Raw genomic sequence first — 21,623 nt, 5'->3', positions numbered from 1 at the left:
TCATGCAGGTTGGTTCCAAAGAAGTCTTCTGGATGTGCTTCTTGAATTTGACCCAATCACCACGATTGAGGTTAAAGCACTGTTCTTCATGCAGGTCTTTAGTGACAGCTGCAACCTGGTAAGAAACAGAATGAACCACATGAGAAAATCATTTGTAGTAATCAAGTACCATATCATCTGTGGTATTCAAGAGTGCATTTGCAGGTACAGCAGGCAGCCTCATTGCAGAGCCATCAGAATCTCGTGGGGTGATAAGCCAGTCTTCCTATCAGGCATACTTTGAATACTCATAAGCACCAAAGGTAAACTATCCAGCCATTTCAGTGATGTTGAAGCACAGACTTTAGCTAGTTGAGACTTGATCATCCCATTCATCTGTTCGGCTAAACATGAAGCCTCACATTGATAACTGCAATGTAGTCTTTGCACAGTCTGTATTGCTGTGCAAATCATCTTCAGGACCTCATTGTTAAAGTGGGTCCCCTGGCTTATCTAAGAGAAACCAATATTACGTATCTTGGAATTAGTTGTCATAATCACGGTTTTGCTATAGTATGACTCTCGTTTCTTCTGGTTGGGTAGGCTTCCACCCATCTCGAGAAAACACATTCTATGATCAGACATATCTCAGCCTTTTGCAGACAGGCATTTTGATGAAGTTCATTTGCATTGTGTTAAAAATGACCTCCTGATCTCCTTGCGGGACTCAGTGTAATGTGTGTTCTTTTCCCTGCATTCATTTGTTGATATGTCACAGACAGATGACACACTTCGTCTAGAAGCAACTTGAACCCGGGATAAAACCAAATTTGTTTAGACTCTTTCCATGGCATCCCTCCCTTGATATGTGAACCAATGAAAATATTGTGTTGCTGGGAATAACAAACTATCCGGTAACACTGGTCTCCCAAGAGCTGACATCCATATGTAATATGCATTTTTCTCACAACCTGCTCTGATCCAACTCTGTTCTATTCCTGAAACATTTTCCTGTCCTCTTTATAGTTCTTTCGAAGTACAAGTTACTTTCATCAATATTGAAAATGAAGTGTCCTGCTCAGATTCGCCTGTGAAATTTGCATTAAATGTGCAGGCCAACAAAGCACAATATTGTGGTACTGAATCTGCACACCTTTCCCCCATGGGGATGTAGCCATTCCCATGTTGATGGGCCGCACGTTTAACAACAGCAATTTTGGCAGGCAATTGTTGGTCTTCCAATAGATCTTTCACTTGCACCCCATTCCTGTCAGAGGGTACCTGAAAAGATCGTACCACCTCTTTGTTACCATAATTGCTCAAAATTATGGACAAAACCAAAGCCGTACTGACCTATTTGTAAATATAGTCACTCTCATGTGAGCAGATAAACTTCCTGCTCTGGTAAGGACAATCAATTCTGCAACTTGTGCTGAGGTAACCCTGGAAGCCATGAAGCTTCAGCAACATAATTTATTGTACACACAGGGTAAGCTGCTCTCAGAGTACCTTCATTATTTCTCAGACATAAGCTGTCAACAAAAATTACATTGTTGGGCTCAATTAGGGATTCATTCCTAATATCAGGTCTAGGCTTAGTGCATAAATCCATGACATATAGACAATCATGTTCAATTTTATCATAATCAGTATTCTTTATGGGAAAAGTTGATGAATTTACAGTTTAACAGCTTTACAAAACTACATTGTCATATACCAAAATTCTCTTTTTGAATCTGGTGAGGCTATTATGGGTCATGTATTGGGTTTTTGTTTTGTTTGTGTCAGTACAAGCGCCACAGAGTGTGGGACCATTACAGTTTAAGGATATCCCATTACTATACTCTCACTCATTTTCAAACTAGTGCTAACAACAGCAGTCGGGCAGACCTGTGGCAACAGGGTCAAGGGTATGCCACTGGCTTCCGAGCATCACCATGTGTTTGAGTCAGCGCTGAGAGAGCACAGCACTCACTGCAAAATAAGGTAAAATCTGTACTGTAATCTAGCATTCCTAGTGCTGGGGCATGACAACATTTTTTTTCAGCTCTAGGAAAGCTTTCAAGCACTTGTCCCAGGTTAGTGGATCAGACACATCCTTGTGTGTCAGCCAAGGTAAAGGCTTTGCCGCTAGAGGCAAGTTTGGTATCCACTGTTCACAGTAGCCAACCAGTCCCAGAACATCCTGACTTCTTTCTGTGTTGAAGGTGGATTGATATGAATAATTGCATCCGCTCTCTCTGGTGACACCTTTCTAGCTCCCTTCTCAATTCACACTTATGTCCCTGTTCAGCCAGGTGATTCAAAAAAGCAATGGAATCTTGTTTTTCTGATGCTACAAGTAGATTGTCTACATACTGAACAAGGACTGATCTGCATGGCATTTGCAATGACTCCACATCCTTTTTCAAGACCTTGTTAAAAATCAATGGACTCTCCGGATATCCTTGTGGGATTCAGCACCATGCCAAAACTCTCTGCTGTAAAATAAATGAAAAAGGGAACTGGATATCTTCATGCAATGCCACTGAGAAGCAAGCCCGACAAAGATCAATGACAGTAAACCATTCTTCAGTACATGGAATTTGGAATAATATTGTGGCTGGTTTTGATACCACAGGACAGAATGGAACAACTATGCTGTTTATCTTTTTAAGGTCCTGCACTATTCTGTACTTCCCATTAAGTTTCTGTAAACCCATGATCGGAGAGTTTTATAGACTCTCAATAAAATCCCTCAAAATCCCCTTCTGTATCATGTCTTCTATTACAAGTGTTATTCCTGCAATTATTTCTGGAGTCAGATAGTATGGTTGTGTTCTTGGGTATACCACATGTGTTTCCCTTATGTTCTTTTTTGTCATTCCAGGTCCTCATTGTAGGTACTTTTAACTGTAGGTCCTCATTACAGGTACTTCATTGTCAACTGAGATGATTAGGCACATTTAGCTAATTTTTTTGTAAAATAGGTAAATTAACCCCTTTTTTCCTGACGTGAGTAAGGTGGGGATCTGTGCACCCCTTCCTGAAGAAGAAGCCTTGCTTCAAAACATGTTGACGCACAAGCAGGGTACAATAATTACAATAATACCCCCACCACACCACTTTAAATAATACCAGCAGGGAGGCCGAATAAAAGTCTTTTCAGCCCTCCCTTGCCAGGTATTTTTTTACACTCACACGTCCTTTCACTCCTGACCACACTACTCACATAGTATCAAATACCCTCATGCACCACACATAGAGTTTACAACACTGCTCCCGCATAATTGCTGGTTAGTTGCACGCCGCATTCCGTAGAGGGATGCGAAGACCCCTATGATGAAGCATGACAGCAAGGGTCCTTTTAGTGTGTGAGGGGTATTTAAAGAACACAGTGTGTTCCCCAGCATGGTAGGGAACATACCTTATACTACTCTGTGGATTCTTTTTGTTTAATTGTGCTACAGCTGGGGAGACCGAATCCACATCCTCTCCACTCCCTCCTTTGTTTTTGTTTAATGTCTCTTGTACTGCATGATGTCCTATCAGCTTTCTAGTCCCTCATTAATGACATTCTTTGGGGATTATTTGTTGTTTGACCTCTAGCCTGTATTAGTAATATCCTCATGTAATCTTATACCAAGCAAACATGTGTGCAGCATATACAAGTTAGTTTAGCCAGTCAGCCTTCATCAAACCATTTATTCACCAGGTTATAAAAATGCAAATTACATGAGTACTCTGAATTCCTGACCTGGGCTGGTATACAAAGCACAGAAAATGTAGCTCTGACCTGACCTATACACAAGGCAGAGGACGCCTGACCTTGGCTGATGCACATGGCAAGGTAAAGGCATCTATCATTGGGCCAATGTGTGATGCACATAGGTCTTTCCTATGCTTGCCGGGAATGGCACAGAGACCAAGAACCTCTCTGAAGCACAGGTCACTTTGCTGTCTATGCAGTCTACTTTTCTCTGGGTATTCCTCAGGCCAGAAACACTGGGCATCTTCCCATGGATAGTCTCTTTTCCTGCAGAGCCAGACAGACTCCTTCCCCCTCTCAGCAGGGAGGCAGGGTTCCTGGCAGTAGACAAACCATCAACTGTTGCAGGAGGAAGTGCAGACTTCAGGTAATGTCCTCTAACCTCTGGGAGACTTACTGTCAAGCAGAACCTGCCCTGGTCCAAGAGGTGTTCTTCAAATACTTTGCGGAGTCACAAAGAACTTGAAACTGGAAAAGTGGAGTGGTTTGGGTCCCTATTTTATACAATTGTTCTAGACAGGGGATGTGAACCCACTGTATCTAGCTTCAGGACCAGTTTGAGTTGGTTGTCCTTCAAGTGTCTTTCACCAGCTTTTCTCCAGACACTAATTTTGTGTAAAGTGATGCTGAGGCTGCCTCAAACTGGAGACCCCAGTTTGACCATAGTGAAGTGGGAGATATCTGAATCTGACTGTTATCAACCTTCCTGAAGACTGAATTAGAGGTAGACAATAGGCCAGTGCTTGCTTAGAAACTTCTCCACCCAGAACAACAGAAACTGTATCCCCACCATTCACCCATATCATGTGCCAAAAGGCATGGTTCACGTACTCAGAGAAGTGTTATATACCTGGATAAGGGGACATTCCTGGTCCAACAGGTGTTCAGGCCTATGCTCCCATGTGATCTTATTGATCTTATAGTGCCCAATCAAGAAAGGCCATTAGAATGTTCACCCTTTGGCATGATGCACTGGGTGACATGACTTGTCTAACTGAGCAGGGCCTTGTCTTATCAGAAGATGGTCACTGGCTGTGTGTATGAAATGTACTTTGTGGCACAGGTTTCTGCCTCAATGCTCTACTGTGGAGCTTTTCTTTTCCTAAATGTGTTTAGCTCCCAGTGCTTCCTTTAACCCCTCTTTTGACAGTAAATGGTCTGGGCGGAATGTGGAAGAATCAGAGGATTACTGTATTATTGTTATCTTTATTATGACTCACAGTAGGTATCTTACCTTCATTATCAAAAGCAGTGCATACATTATCTTTAGTATTGTTCACAATGGATATGATACCACTACTATTGATCATGATGGATATCCTATTTCTACTTTGAATCACAGTTCATGCCTTATCTACACCATTGATCAGTTGATCTGAAATCTCTACTATCACTCACACTAGATGTGTTATATTTAATTCTGCTCACAGTAGATGTATTATCTCAGCTATCTATCAGTCGATATGTCAACTATATTGAGCACACTGAATATGCTACACCTCACCTACCCATCACTGTCATTACATTACATATACTTTTGTATGTGTTATCCCAAGATTCAGTTACAAAAGTGAAATTCAGCATAATAAGATTCAGGTGATGCAATCAAAACATGACTGCCTTGTTCACAGACAACTTTGTTCTAGTTCTTTTGATGCTGTTTTAATTGCTTCTGTAGTTTGTCACTCTGATTATCTTGGAATGTGTTTCAGGCACAGAATGATGTGATGTTCTTATGCAGATACGCATGTTGCCACTTAAATAATGTTATACTTTGGGAACTGTTTAGGGACTGTGCAGGTCTTTATACAATGTTTGAAAACGAATGACAGTCGAAAGGTACATAGACTACAAAGGAAATAATATGTTGTCCAAAACATTTCTAAAACTCCAGATTTATCACAGTTACTTTCTATAATAGGCTCCTCTCCCCATTAGGTATTGTTTTGTGTTCATCTCTGATCGCAACAGGATGATGTAGCATTTTGGGAAAAATATGCAGGTAATCAATGCAGAACTGGAAGCCAAGATAGCGAAAACCTCCATGGCCGCCATGTACTTTCCATGAGTGCTCAAATAGGCTGGAATAAAAGAGATCCAAATACTGAGGAAGGTGAGCATGCTGAAAGTGATATATTTAGCCTCGTTGAAGCTATCAGGCAGTTTTCTGGCAAGGAAGGCCACAATGAAACTGATAGTGGATAGAATCCCGAGATATCCCAGGATGCCCCAGAAAGCAATAGGAGACCCCTCATTACATTCAATTATAATCTTTCCAAGTTGTGCATGTGTGTTATACTGTGAGAAAGGAGGTGAGATAGTCAACCAAAACAAACATAGAAGAATCTGAAACAGAGTACCAACACTAACAATCCTAAGAGACAGTTGAGGTCCAGCCCACCTCTTTATGTTACTATTGGGTTTAGTGGCGTTGAATGCAATGACCACCATGATGGTTTTACCCAAAATGCAAGAGACACAAAAAGCAAAATTAATGCCAAATGCAGCCTGACGAAGGAGACATTTCTCTTTTGTGGGGTAACCAATGAACGCCAATGAGCAGAGAAAGCACAGGATAAGGGATAACAGAAGGAGGTAGCTAAGGGAACGATTGTTGGCTTTGACGACAGGGGTGTTCCTATAAATTATGAAAAGTCCCAGTATGGATGAGGTCATCAGTGATAAGAAGATGCTGACAGCTGCCAAGGTGGCTCCCAGCACATCCTGATATGAGAGGAACTCTATTGTCTTTTTAATACAATTGTCTTGTTTCTTGTTGGGCCAATGATCCCAGGAGCAGCTCGAACACTCAGTGGAATCTAAAATATCAAGAAGACATGGGAGATTTTAGAGGTCATTCACCATCACCACTGTAAGACTCTGCAATTGGAACTCGGTCCAGCTTGCTACCTACTAGTTTGGTTAGAAAACTCTCCCTGAGGGCATGGCACACATTGGAAGCAGCAGATGGGCTCTCCTTCTTGAGCAGATTTTCTGAATCCAATAGGACAACTGGGACTGCACAAAGAGAGAGGGACCTAGAGGAGAAGTAAAGGCATAACTTTGTATTTGAGAATTAAACCTTCTTTTGATCAAATATATTTTAAGTATGTAGTAACATTTGGATGACAGACCAACAGCTGCATTTGTGGCACAGTAATATCTTGCCCCACTCAAAGAGAACATATAAAATGTGGCTTCAATGGGCATATATGTTATATTAAGTGTTATTAAATGGTCAAACCATAGGTAATTCTCCGGGCCTCTGTACCTGGTCCAACTGTTGTGTTTCCACAATAGTTCATAATGTTTTTTGTTTCAACACATTTAGCTAGAAAAGCCAGGCGTGATCACAATTATTGTCTAGTTTCAATAAAAATTCATTTTGAACAGATCATAAAAAAGCACTCTCTAGAATGCCTGGGTTTTGCACAACTTGTAATTAGGTTGAATGGCACCTCTATGGGCAAGATTGATGCATGGCTTCATGATTTACTGCACCTGACCGCTGATCCTATTTCGACCACTATATACTTGCTTAATGACTTCATGAACAATGTACTAGATAAGCTGACATGTCTTATTGTTAGAACTCTGACTGTAGCACAATCTTCTAACATTATAGATGGATATTTAAGTGATCCCTGCCCACCCCTACTGCTCAAGGCTATAAAAGATGAGGTCAACCCAATCATAAACTCAATCCTGAACTCCTCCCTACAAACAGGAGATATCCCCGCATGCTGGAAGGTTGCGGTAGTCAAACCCCTTCAGAAAAAAACTATTCAGGACCCTACGACACTCTCAAACCTCCGACCCATATCACTTCTTCCAGCACTATGCAAACTCATAGAGACATGTGTAAACAAACAACAAACAACAATTTGTTACATCCCAATCAAGCAGGTTTTCGCTCTCACCACTCAACTGAATCCGCCCTAATTTTCTCAACGGAAACTATCAGGGCCGCTTTGGATCAGGGCAAAAGAGCTGTCCTGATCCTACTGGATCTGTCTGCGGCGTTCGACACGGCGTCCCATGATATTTTACTTCATCGCCTGAGTAGTGCAGGCATAGGGGGCACCGTGTTGAAATGGTTTACCAACTTCCTCAGACAAAGAAAACAGACTGTTCTCCTAGGTCCGCATTACTCTGAGGCAAGAGAAGTTCAATCTGGGGTACCTCAGGGCTCTAGCTTAAGCCCCATATTGTTTAACCTATATATGGTCCCCCTAATGAAACTTATCTCCTCTTTTGCTATCAGCTCAATAGCCTATGCCGATGATACTCAACTAGTTGTAATCCTAGATGAGGACGCGGCAATTGCTGAACGTTCCCTCAGAGATTGTCTGAAGGCCACTTTCGAGTGGATGAACACAAACCACCTGAGATGCAACACTGCAAAGACGGAAATTTTACCCTTTGGGAAAAATAATCTGTTTTCTCCCCAAACTTGCTGGCCACCTAATGCTGAAGCCCCTCCGAGTACCATAAAGAGTGCCCGAAATTTAGGAATTAAAATTGACGAGGCACTATCCTTCAAGCAACAGACCAGTGAAGTGGCTGGCTCCTGTTTTAATATCATCAAAAGCCTTCGGAAATTCTTTGACTTCCTCCCCCTACCAGCAAGGAAAACGGTAGCGGTGGCATTGATTACATCTAGGTTGGACTATTGTAACGGACTGTATGTGGGTGCCAACAAGGCCCTCCTACATAAGCTGCAGATGGTGCAAAATACTGCAGCAAGACTGGTGCTAAAAATACCAAGAAAATCCTCAGCATCCGCAGCACTTGACACCCTCCACTGGCTCCCTATCCAAAAGAGAATTCTATTCAAACTATTGATCATCTCTTTCAGAGCATTCCACAAAAGAGGCCCTACCTACCTGACTAACAAATTCAATCGCTACCACCCCGGACGTCAACTAAGATCTGCTACGGCCAACCTAATGACCATTCCAAAGTTTCGATTGGCTACTAGAGGGGGAAAGTCCCTGGCGGTCAAAGGCTCTAGAGCCTGGAACACACTTCCACCTCAAATTCGCGAAATCTCCTGTGAGAGCAAATTCAGGAAAACCATTAAAACCTGGATTTATAACCTAACTGCCTCCACCTGCAAAACCCTGGTCTAATATCCACTTTAGGGGCTATTACATCTCCCTTCTGCCTACGAACCACACAAATTGAACCGAGCGCCAAGATGCTCCTCGGAGCGATAGAGCGCTATATAAAACCCCCCAAACATAAACATAAACATAAACAATCAAGGACTTTGTCTCATTGCAAAAAGAAACATCAAGCTGCTCGAGCTCGGTCTTTCATTAACATAGTATTAATTAAAGGGAATTTTAGAGAATGTTGGCACTTTGTATCGAAATCAATCGAAATGAATGCCCCAAAGAGATCATTTACATTTAAAGCCATTTTGAAGAGTAATACGTTGTCCATTCCTAATACCTGGCTTATAATCAGTTACCTATTATTAAGAATTATAGCATTGATCAATATCTACTTTGAACAGTAAATCTAGTGACTAAATTAATTTGACCTGCTAAATTCCTACAGGTTCAAAGACCTTATTGGGATCTGATCAGAATATTTCAAAGTAACCCTCATTCATATGCTAATGTTTTAGACCTAGTACTCAATGTTTGTGTATTTCAATTTTTCATAACAAATGCCACAATTTTGAAGTCAAGGAGCCTGGTATTGGCCGCTTATAACAAAGGACGACATGCGTACTCTTCCGTTTATAGGCCCACTGCGCTATTGGATGCAGCTGGTAAATTGTACACAAAAGGCATATTACATCTCTTTAAACTCTATTCAACAAATATGGGCCTGCTTTTCTCCGACTGGGGCACAATTGTTCTTCATCCTTTAATGATGTGGAGTGCTCTCTGTTGTTAGGTTGACAAAATAGGGATCATTATTACAATTTTTCAAAACATTGCAGTATATACACACACTGGTAAATGGAAAAGGGTGCAGTTGGGTTCTCTACCATATAAATGGTCATATGTATAATTACAGACACAAGCAGGGGTGTGCTTTGGCGTCTTCCATGCTCCTAGTGCACCTAGGCGATGCTACCTTCTAAGATAAATAAATGTGCTCTTTGCAACAAAAATTGAGGGGAGAACTAGGAATATCCTAATGTCTGTCGCTGACATTGGTTTGTTAGATCCTGCTCCCATAGGACTCAAGTGGTAACTGGCAGATCTATAGCAATTTGTAAACAATCATTATCCCCACATCAATGTCTATAAAACAAAAATGATGTAATTTGTTAAAAAAATCCTAAACTCGCAGTATTGATAAAGTCACATTTGAAATTGTTCAGAAATATGTTTACTTAGGCATGATCTCTGAAGCAAGTCTTAGAACAAAATAGCAAGTTCAAGTACAATGAAGTAAAGCCACTATGATTGTATTGAGTTTATTGTCCTTTTTAATACCATAGATTTGATGCTTGTTACGAGTTTCGACTGCTAGCTATATTAGTTCTGGTATACATTCACCAGTAATTGGGGATGAATCAGCCACATTATCTGGATTTGAGGCAATATTTAACCAAGCTGCCACAGGACCCTGTGATCCTTTATTTCTGCTGAACTTAACCTTTTTGCTGCTAGGCCTCCCCGTGCTAAGCCTTTTTTGGCTATATCGGGTAGTTCATGCTGAGGCCCCTGTAACTTTTTTTCCACAGAAGGAATACATGCCAAATGTGCATCCTTTTCCTCCAACATCATGAGGATTTTAAAGGGACCCAGAGTGTGTGGATTCCCCTGGAGGAACCCCAGATATGAGCCAAAATACAGCTAATTTTTGCTTTTTGGAGAAAAATGGGAAAAAAAGAGCTGCAGAAGAAACAGTCTGTTTTTTCCCTTCAAATGGTATCAACAAAGGGTTTGTGATGCTGAAATAACCATCTTCCCAGCTTTCAGGAACAGGCGGAAATTTGTGAGAAAACCAACATTTTCTACACAATTTTGGCATTTTACTGGGGCTTCCAGTTAGTGGTAGAAATGGGTGTGAAAGCAATATTGGATCCCTGACAGCTATACATTTTTAAAAAGTAGACAGATTTCTGCTTTCAGCAAGGGGTCATTTGTGTTGATCCTTCAAGATTTTTTTAATAGAAACTAACAGTTGAAAATAAACAATATTGAAATTTGTTGGGAAAAAAACCCAGATATTTGTACAACGTTATCACCTGTAACGTCTTCTAAATATGACAAATGTTTGAAATAAATATACCATTATATCCACTGGACCCTTCTGTTTGTGGGGATATATAGGACTTGTAGGTTCACGAAGAACCAAAGGAAACCAGAGTCAATAACTGAGCTGCATCTTGCAATGGTTTTTCATTGTGTACTGGGTATATAGCAATTGAGTTGGTAAAATATAAAGAGTGAAAAATGGGTACAAGGAAACCTGTATATTTCTGAAATGGGAACAAAATATAAGGGCATATTAGCAAGAACCTTGTTAAAATTATCGCAGTTTTAGCGATAGGAAACTGCCGCTAAAACTGCGATAATGGGCTTGCTAATATGCGTTATAGAATTCCAATAGAAGGCCAGGTTAGATGTCCAGGACATCTAACCTGGGCTTCTATTGGAATTCTATAACGCATATTAGCAAGCCCATTATCGCAGTTTCAGTGGCAGTTTCCAGCTGCTAAAACGGCAATCATTTTAATGAGGTTCTTGCAAATATGCCCCATAGAGATTAGAAGCGGTGGTTATTTGCACATTTCCAAAATTGAGGGTACCCATACAAGCATTTGCGCTAGAGGTCATTTTTTAAAATTACTTACCTTTTTACAAATTTTTCTTACATTTAGAAGGCAGATATATAAAGAAATTGACTTAGTAATAACACTTGTCCTACTATTCTATGTTCCCCTAAGTCTCCTGATAAAAATACTTCCTCACTTGTGTGGTTAGGACTAGTGCCTGCCACAGGAAACGTCCCAAAGCGTAACTTGGACACATCACATATTTCCATTGAAAACTGCCCCTTTTTTTGCAATATGCCTAGCTGTGGATTTTGAACCCTAGCTCAGCGGGCACATAAGAAAACATAGTACACCTGTACATTTTTTTAAACTAGATACCCAGTGGAATACAGGATGGGTTGACTTGTGTGTCTCTCACCAGGTTCTGTTTCCCAGAATCCCATGCACACTTTGTCAAAAAACACATTTTCCTTACATTTATGAGATGGAAAATTCTGGAATTTTGCATGGTTCCACAAACTTCCACAAACCCAGCATTCCCCAAAGTCCTCCAATACAAATGGTACCTCACTTGTGTGGGTTGTCCTAGTGCCCGCGAAAGGAAGCAGCCAAAAATGCAAACAAGGACACATCACATAGCTGTGGATTCTGAACCCTAGCTCAGCCGGGACCTAGGGAAACCTAGCAAGCCTATACATTATACTAAACTAGACACCAAGTAGAATCCAGGATGGGGTGACTTGAGTGGCTCTCACCTGGTTCTGTTACCCAGAATCCCTTGCAAACCTCAGACTTTGTAAAAACAAAACATTTTCCTAACATTTCTGCGATGGAAAGTTCTGGAATCTGTATGGATCCACAAACTTTCACCCACCCAGCATTCCCCAAAGTCTCCCGATAAAAATGGTACATCACTTGTGTGGGTGGGCCAAGTGCATGTGACAGGCTAGTGCCCAAATGTATTGTTGAGACATAAAAATGACCTATCACAAAATTACCTGGTTTTGCAAGGTGGGTCACATGGGTTTTTGGCCACGGGCTCGGCAGCCTTCTAGGGAAGTCTATAAAACCTAGACAGTTCTGAAAGATAAACACCCGGGGAGGCCAGGTAGGTATGCCTTGCATAGATCCCCCAACGTTTTCCTTCTCAGAATCCCTTTCAAACCTTAAATTTAGCTGAAGAAAAACACATTTTTGAGCACGCTTCTGTGTGGGAAAGTTGTGGAATCACCGGGCTGACACTAATTTCCCACCATCCTGCATTCCCTGGGGTCTCCCGAGATAAATGGTACCTCAATTGTGTGGGGGGCCAAGTTCCTGCAACAGTCAAGGTCCCAAAATGTAATATGGAGACATCAAAATTACCAATCACAAACCTACCTGGTTTTGCAAGGGGGTCACCTGCGTTTTTGACCCCGAGCTCAGTGGCCATATAGAGAAACCCACCAAACCGACACAATTTTAAAAACTAGACACCCACGGGAGTCCAGTGATGTGTGACTTGCATGGATTCCCCAACAGATTCCTACCCAGAATCCCCGGTAAACCTCAAATTTAGCTGAAAAAAATCACACTTTCCTTACATGTCTATGTGGGATCAACGTGACGGCACAAATGTACTACCACACAGCATTCCCCTCAGTCTCATGAGTAAAAAGAGGTGCCATTTTTATTGGGAGACATGGGGGAATGCTGGGTGGTATGAACTTTTTGTCAGCCCGGTTATCCACAACTTTCCCACACAGAAATGTGAGAAAAATGTGATTGTCTAGTGGGCATTTCGGCTGCACGATCATACCCCTTGCCCAATGGGTCACTCCACAACATAAAAAAAAGAAAACTGGGGTGGCCTAGTGAGGCACACAAAATTCAAAATAATCAGCTGATCTACCGCCCAGGGGGGAAGAAACAGCAAAAATAATTGCTCCGCAAAGGGGCCACTCCCCACAAATACAAAACTGATTTAAAAAAATCCTTAATGTCTAGTGGTCATTCCTGCTGCACAATAATGTCCCATGCGCAATCATGCAGCAGGTATGATCCAAAGAGACATCGGATAAAAGAAAAACCCTTTCCTGTCCTATGATGCCTCTCTTTTTAAAACCCCCCACCCTCCCCAGGGAGAAACTGGAACATCAGGTTAACACCAGAACCTGGGCTTCTATGGGAATTCACAAGGGCCTATTATCAAGCCCATTATCGCCGCTTTATCGGCAGTTTCCTGCCGATAAAAGCTGCAATAATGTATCGCCCTTTCTCGATAATATGGCCCTAAGTACTGGTGTAGCACACTTTTAATGATGCATGCAAGAGGGCATGGATCATGAAATGCTGAACAAAGGGTAAAGATTGAAGGGAGTACAAGAAGGGGCACAGCTTCAGATAGTCAGGAGAGGGGGCACTGGCATCTAGATGTGTGAGTGAACATGTAAATGAGTACAGGAGGCAGGGCATGCCTTCATGGATGCATTGGACAGCACACGTTCTGGGATGTATGAAAGGGGAGATGCATTCAAGTTTACAGGTTTCAGGGATATAGATAAGAGAGTGTCAACCAAGCAGCTTAACAAAGAAATACCGACATAGCAGGAGTGCAGCCAGCCTTGACTATACCTACCTTTTTCTCCCTGATTGGCATGTGGCTGAGCTTTTGATCTTCTTTTGTCATTCCGCTATCTGCTTCCATTCTCTGAGTCTGACATTGCTGTGGTAGATGTGAGATCACTGCCAGGCGCCTCGAGTCCCAATCCAAGATGGCGACCGATCACTAAGTTCCTTGTCTCTCATTCTGCCAGCTATTAAGGATAAATGCACTTTGGCTTCTGGGTCGTCTGTGGCAAGAGTGCTTCAAAGGTAAACAGTGCAGTTGAAGTACCGATTTGCAGCATCTTTTTGGTGAGTTCCCTTCGTTTGGCTAGTTTGCCCCAAAAACTCTCATGTGAGTACATTTGTTATGTTATTCCATGTTCCAATTCAGGCTTCCTTCCCCTTCCTTCCCTTCATTTCTCAATCCCACTTCAGTGCCACGCGTTTTATAACATTTGTGTCCTCTACAAATGAGTTATCTGAAGACATCTCCAGCTCTGCTCCATTTACATCTCCTAACTACCACTTAAGATCAAGAGGTCAATATCGATAAGAGTGGTGAGTACCAGAAATAAATGTCTAATTTTGTTAATACCTGAAAGTTTATGAATAGTAGAATTATTGTTAGTCGTTATAGTTTCCTGAGTGACATACAGTTATAGCAGTGCTGGGATGTGTATTCAAGTCTGATGCTGAGAAAATCTTATTAGAGGATTTCGGTCCATGGAACTTCTTTAAATTTCTTCTGCAACATCACCTCAAAGACTTTCCTTGCATTATTAGAATTAGAATTATTCAACCTCTCCCATTGCTATTTTCTAAGGCCAAAGGTGCGTGATAGCTATGGAAAAATATTTATAATTTGCGTGGATTGAGGGCCTTTGGTAAGCCCTTGTAGTTGTACCTACAGTTGCGTTCTTGGATTCTGTCATGCCCTGAAAGTTTTTGTTGTAACAACTGTCTATTGAGCCTTTGCAGTGTTATATGCCAATCTTGTGTAAACCTTTGGCTCTGGTCGGTGTCTCCAGTTGTGGAGCAGTCATAACTGTTATGTGCCGTTAACATTTTGAATATAAATCTTGTATATATTTTTAATTTCTTGATGAATAATGCCATTTATGCAAAATCTTTATTAATATAAAAACTGCTTTTGTGCCATCTTTTATTATCTCAGTTCCCCTATCATTGCAGTCAGCAACAAGCGCAGTCATGGAGGTGATCAGGAATGTCAACTGGGAAGGAGATTGGCAGGTTCCATATCTTTCTCACAGCAGCATTTTGATCTACAGGTTAGTGGCAAACTTGCCATTGGTTCTCCATGTAATCCCACTATGATGTCTGTGGTGTTCAATGGTGATGAATGTTGCATTGATCAGAGTTCTCCAATGAGTAGCTCAGAGATGGAAAGCTACCTAGGAGTAGCTGCTCTATGTATAGCATAGCCTAAGAAAATGAAAAGCTTTTCTTTGGTTATATTGGGTATGTTTCCTAAATTCAAAAGGATGACTTTAAACGAAAAATGGTTGCATTTTAAGGAATGATTCGCTGATATGGTAATGGACGTGGACCTCTGCCCTTGGTGCTCCAAATCTACTGATATCTGGATGCCTTATGCTGATTTTTGTTGTCATAGGCAAACACAGACCATGAATGTACACCATGACATAGACATGGCTCACAAATTGTGATGTTGTTGGATAGGTAGGGGCACCCAAAGAGTAGCCTCATAATGGTAAAAAGTTACTGACCATATCAGGATTTAAGAAGCACGAACGTCGTGGCGGTAGCATACTTTGTAGTGATCAGTAGGAGTAAACAAGTCCCTTTTAATCTGTGTTACTGGAGTGAGGCCTACAGGCCAGTGAGTGGTACATTACATGAAGCATACAGTGTTGTTTACATGCTGGGTGTATGTGTGCCTGTAAATGGTACAATACATGGAGGACTCTGGGTACCATTTTGGGACACCCAGAGCTCCATGGTGAAGCATCAGGAGAGGAGGTGGAGGAATCTCCCCAGACATAATTGTAAGGTTATGTATTCCTGTAAGGTGGGTGAAGCACTCTGGAGAAAGTACGCCGGGCTCCTCCCAAAAATTGCTCTTTGATTCATAGCGAGGTAGGAAGGAAGGGGCCTTGGCTCATTGTAGGAAGTAAGTGAGGCTGATAAGAAAATCATAAGGAGTAGACTGAGGCTTTGGGCTATCCTTTTGATACACATATCAATGTGGCTGACAACCAGGTGTGACCTCTGGTCCTATCAGCTTTGGCATCGCTCCTACTCTGACAGACTGCTTTCAATAGCAGGAGAGGGCAGAGAAGTGGACACTTCAAAAGGAAGGAGATCCCCAACATAACTGGCAAAGACTATAAGAAGGGCACTTGAGATCCCCAAAATTGTCAACTGTAAAGCAAGCCAATCGGGCTGTGCATGGAGGAGATCTGCAAGACTTCTGCCTGTGTCATATTTCCCTTTGTGTTGTTAGCAGTGGAATAAAATCCTTCTTTGATCCTAAAAGTGAGTTTTTGGCTGCACAATAATTTATTGTTGCCACTGCACGAATTTTGATGTGTTCACCTGTCTTTATCCCCCCCCTGTATTCACTTTTGGATTTGAGGTTGATAATTAAATGGTATTATTACAGATGTTCTTCCTTAGATGCTAAGGGCATTGCTGCATAAATTACCACTATGAAATGTAAAGACAGTCAGAGATGAAATTGCTAAAGATTTGTATGTGCATTTTTGCTGATGCACTGAGTTGGTCAGTGCTATTAATCCTGCATGCAATGGCCACTAATGGAATCTTGTCTGAAGTGGCCACTACTGTAAGACTCATCATTTGTGTTAATAGCACTGGATGATTTGATTGAACAGAAGAAGGTTGGAAATCTTAGGGATAGATGGGCTGAAGATAAGACAGAAATGTGTCTTATGATTGAGAATATAAGTATGAGTGACCAATAATAATTGGTTGGGGTCCAGATAGAGAAGGCGTTTAGGTGTCAAAGATTTTTGGCATCAGTTTTGAAAAACAATGGTATAATAAAGATGATGAAAGAGATGACAGAACTGTTGAAAGGGAATTTATATGAGCCCAGATAGACATCGATTCAATGGCAGTGTCTGGTGGGAGAAGATTTTTCGAATGAACCACCATCATTTTTCTCCTTCTGGTGTTTAAAACTGCCCTTATCTTTCAGTTTCAGAAAAGGAGAGAGAGTCAGACGACTCAAGTGTTTTTGAAAGTGAGTCTACGTTCCACCATTTGTATTGTGGAAGCCATTTATGACTCTCCTTGTTCAAGCCTGGATCAAAGTTTAACTTGTGTTTACAAGCAGTCCAGTAGCAGAGCAAGGATAGCATACACTTTGGTGCGTGCAAATAAAATGCCCCCTTACCCTATGGTTGGATCCGATAAGGGGAGAGGACGTGGCATAGCGGCCAGAGCTGCCGACTTTGGAACTGGGGAACTAAGTTTGAGTCTCGGAGCAGGCTCACTATTCTGTGAATCTGGGCAAACCACTTAATCTTCTGTGCCTAAAAAAAAAAGGAATGTGTCCTTGTGGAATGTAACTGGTGCTCATATGAAGAAATCCAACACCTTTGGGTTGAGTTTATGGTATATAAAACTACAAAAGAAATACCTTAAATGAACCTGTTGCACTGTTGATAGCCACTCCCCTGAGGGTGCCCCAAATTATGAAGATGTAGACAATTAATGTGCACAGATATGACCCATAGAGGCTGAAAGGAGTATCTCTGGAGGTCAGGTCTTGCCCACGTGCATGTACTAACTACAAAGCAGTGCTCCTTTGAGCTCTATAGTGGGTGCCATGGTAGGGGTGCCCATGAAAGAAGAAACATTATCATTACTAAGGGAAAAAAGGATTGCACATTGGAAGAGCCTAGTGTGGCTGACACGTGACTAGTTCTGTGCCTGCAGGGCAGTGGCTATGTGGGTATTATGGAGACTTGTTTGAGTTAGAATTGGATTCTGATTTATTTGTTATTTGTACTATTATTAAAATCATTACTATAACAGATCACAAACACGTAAAGCTAAAATTCATCATGTATATACATTGCAATATAATTTAATTGGAGGTCACAAACTCAATGCGGAAAATTGAGAATACAAATTCACTAGTACAATTATTATTGTGCCTTCTCCACATTTCAGCCATATAGATAGATCACAATCTATGAATAGCACTGCCCCCCAAAGTTCATACAGCTGGGTTCTACACCACCCATGTGATATCCAACAATTAAACCAACTGCAGGAAGGGATGGATTATCAAAAGCTATGATGGCTCATCCAAGAGGCAATGTTCAAACTATAGGAAATGAGGCCCACCAAATAAACTGTGAAATAACAATAATCTAAAAAGCTATTAGAGGAGTACACTGCCACACATATGAAATGAATTTGAATTTGAGTTTTATAAAGTGCATCAAAAAGGAACTCAAAGTACTTCTTCTCAACAAGTATTGGGGTATCTAATGTTACTGACTTTGAACATGTTCACTCCTTTCTCTTCCCTTGTCCACTCCTCTTCCCACCCCTCTCAATCCCTTCATTTTCTCATTCCCCCTCTCATCACCCCCTCTGCCTCCTAACTTTTAATATTCATATTCCACTTAATTTTATCTCTCTGTTTCTTTGCCCCCTTAACCCTGTTGAATGCATTATAGTACTGTAACTCTTTTTCGCTTAATTGTTAATTTTATCTCATTATGTTCACCATCCTTGTAAAGCGCTCTGATACTCTTGGGTCCAGTAGCGCTATATAAAACCTTTGAAAATAAAAATAAAATAATTAAATAAATATCTAAAAGAGCCCCGTCTTCTGATTTTTTTAAAACTGAGGTTCTGACATAGATTGTCTCAGCTGCAGCGGAAGGGAATTCCAGAGTTTAGATGCAAGAAAGCTGAAAGATTTTCCGCCAGAGCGAGCTTCCTTCACTTTGGGCACCTGCACTAACAGTGCCTATGAGGACCTGAGGCACCTCACAAGTAGTGAAAAGAGGATGAAGATGGGTCGCCCCAATTTTCCCATGAGTCCAATAATAGAAGCAGAGGGCTTTGAAGGAAAGGGGCTTCTCCACTGGTGGAAAGCCCACATGAAAAACTGAGAGAATGATTGTTTGAGTGTGTAGTCCTACTTAATTGAATACATTGCAGTTGTGGGACTGCAGTTAAGACCAGGTCTGTGGTGCAGATAAAATGTAAGAGTGATGCAGGAATATCATTGTTCGCCATAGCCACAGTCAATGGTAGATCAGCGGCCCTATTACAGATAGGATGCACTTTCCCTGTTTGCTCCACGGCGCACCTTTGAGGAAAGGGTGCCCTATTATGTTGAATGCAATGCCTTTAGGGCAACTGTATACACACTCTGCCCCCAGGGCAGCGCATGCAAGAGAAATGCGCTGTAACTGCATAAAAGCTGCTTTACGTTTCTTTGTGCAGGCAGCAACCCGCCTGCACTTTTGAGAGGGATTAGATCCCCATGCAGGTGGGTGCAATGAGTGATTGCACCCGCCTGCAAGGGGACGTTTGGGAGGTGTATGATTTTTGTGGCCCCTTCTGTAATACTAATGTTCCCTGTGAGGTTCCGTGACAATTGTAAGTGGTGTTTTCGACTCACACGAATATGGTCGAGTCTAGTATCTATGAACCGCAAATGACGGGTTTAGCAAGTGTGCGCAGTTTCGCTGTGCTAACTTAAACCGTTCGTTTGTTATGTGGGTTTGTCATCTGTACCCACGGGTTCCATCTTAGATACGGCATCCATTTTGTCTCTTGCCCTCAAGTAGCCAGCGAACGGACGCTGTCCGCTTCGCGACCCTGGGACTCCCAAGATATTTGCGGAAGACACATGTTCTTTGAAAGTGTCTTTATGACGAGGGGGATGCTACTGTAAGGCAGATGGCGCCGCTCGAGGCTCATCTTGCCGCACGGGCTTATTGTCTCAGTTGTGCATCTCATTAGGCACGTCCCTTTGATGCCTGTATCTCGTGCTTCTCGACACTCCCCTTTTACACCCTTTCCGATCTCCCCACTGTTTCCGTCTTCCTCTGCACCTGTCTTCGTTCCTGTTTCGATCTACTTTACTGCTGATTGGAATTTGCTAATGGTGGGAAGATGGGTTTTTACAGTTGGGAACCGCCAAATGTTTCCGCACTTATGTTCCGGATCTTGTGTGTTTCAAAGTGATCTAAGCGACCCCTCTGAGAGCGACTTGTGGGAACCAGGTTGTAAACTATTGTGTATCATGTTATCCTATGGGTAGAAACTGTATAAAAGGAGCGATCCACAAATACAATTTGAAGCAGTCTCCCCGAACTACACTCGATGTACTTCCTGTGACTTCTGTGTTCCCTGCAGTAAATAAACCTTGACTCTTTGACGCCGAAGGAAGTGTCCCGTGTCTCTGTGATTTGTACGCCGGAGCAGGTTACCCACGAAGGTTTCAGGTGTTGTGCCCTGGCACCGCTGGGTCCAAAGAACCCAGTCCTTCAGTTGGCGCCCAACGTGGGGCTGCATCAGTGGTACCGGTCCAAGCCTGACGATCGTGAGGAACTTCGTGTGAAATCTCCGAGGGAAGGTGCACCCCGCTTCATCGATCCTGTTGTCGAAATAAGTGGCCCGAAGACTTTTCCCGCGAAGATTCCCGCCTCCTAACGGCTGCGACGGACTGCTACCCTGACTGTAGACCTGTTTTGGCGCCTGGCGTAGACCTTGGTATAGCGAGACGATTGACGGGCCTTCCTGAGGACGCCATTGATCTTTGAGTTAAGTATTTGTGGGTCGCTCCCAGAGTTCTTTGTTGTAAACACTTTAGCGAGTGTTTTTGTTGTAGACACTTTAGCGGGTGTCTTTGTTGTACACGCTGTGTGAGTGTTTTTGTCGGTGACACTTTGCTAGCGTACTTTGTTGTTGTTGTATTTGTTTGACGACTGCAGCCGCCAAAGACCGAGGGTTTAGTTCTTTGCTGGGACTTGGTAAATCCCGAAATCCCGTAACCCTTGAAGTTTGTGAAACTCGGCTAGTGTGCAAGATGCCTGGTCGCAGTACTTTGTTCAGTTGCTTTAGACCTTGTGGTGCGGATTCCCTGCTGGAGGACTCGTGTCCGATACCTCCGGTTGGAACTCCTACTTATGACCTATATAGCAAACATGGGCTAGGCCCGATTGCTTTTAACGATTATTGGATCAAATATACAAAGAAAGACGGCGATCTTCGTTGGCCACCTCACGGTAGCTTCGAAGCGTCGATCTTAGATAAATTGGAAATAAAGTTGTTCGAACGTAAATCAAGGCCGGCCATGTTTGATGCCTTTCGGTTCTGGCGCAAAGAAGCCCGACAGAAAGAGATCAGACAAAATAAACGTAGTCAGCGAGATACTGTTGCTACTATAGTAAAGAAAGCTGAGCAGTTTCAGCGTGATAAGGAGGATAAGGATAAGGAAGTGTTTGAGAGATTACAGCGTATGTCCATAGACAAATGCTATCCTGTTTTGTCTACGGAGTCGGATAAGAAGGAAGAGGCAGTTGA

General features: G+C 42.1%; 1 protein-coding gene across 1 annotated transcript; it reads right to left on the bottom strand.

Moving 5' to 3' along the window:
* LOC147678575 (vomeronasal type-2 receptor 26-like) lies at positions 1 to 14,142 on the bottom strand. The gene is made up of 4 exons (XM_086945703.1): positions 14,092 to 14,142; positions 6,659 to 6,765; positions 5,637 to 6,527; positions 1 to 115 (listed from the first exon to the last, which is right to left on the bottom strand). Exons 1-4 carry the CDS (start codon positions 14,140 to 14,142, stop codon positions 1 to 3), a joined length of 1,164 nt encoding a protein of 387 aa, XP_086801829.1.
* Positions 14,143 to 21,623: the final 7,481 nt, after the last annotated feature.

Source organism: Lissotriton vulgaris, chromosome 12 (assembly GCF_964263255.1).
Source record: "Lissotriton vulgaris chromosome 12, aLisVul1.2, whole genome shotgun sequence".
Classification (NCBI taxonomy): Eukaryota; Metazoa; Chordata; class Amphibia; order Caudata; family Salamandridae; genus Lissotriton; species Lissotriton vulgaris.
Note: the sequence above shows the minus strand (reverse complement) of the source record. Positions and strands in the feature narration are given on the sequence as shown.

Bases quoted from the DNA above. Each gene is read 5' to 3' on its own strand.
- LOC147678575 (XM_086945703.1), bottom strand. From the start codon at position 14,142: ATGACAAAAGAAGATCAAAAGCTCAGCCACATGCCAATCAGGGAGAAA. The intron at 6,528-6,658 runs GTTTTCTAACCA...TGAGTGTTCGAG, and splicing joins GTGCCATGCCCTCAGGGAGA to CTGCTCCTGGGATCATTGGC. The intron at 116-5,636 runs GTAACTGTGATA...GTTTCTTACCAG, and splicing joins AGAGGAGCCTATTATAGAAA to GTTGCAGCTGTCACTAAAGA.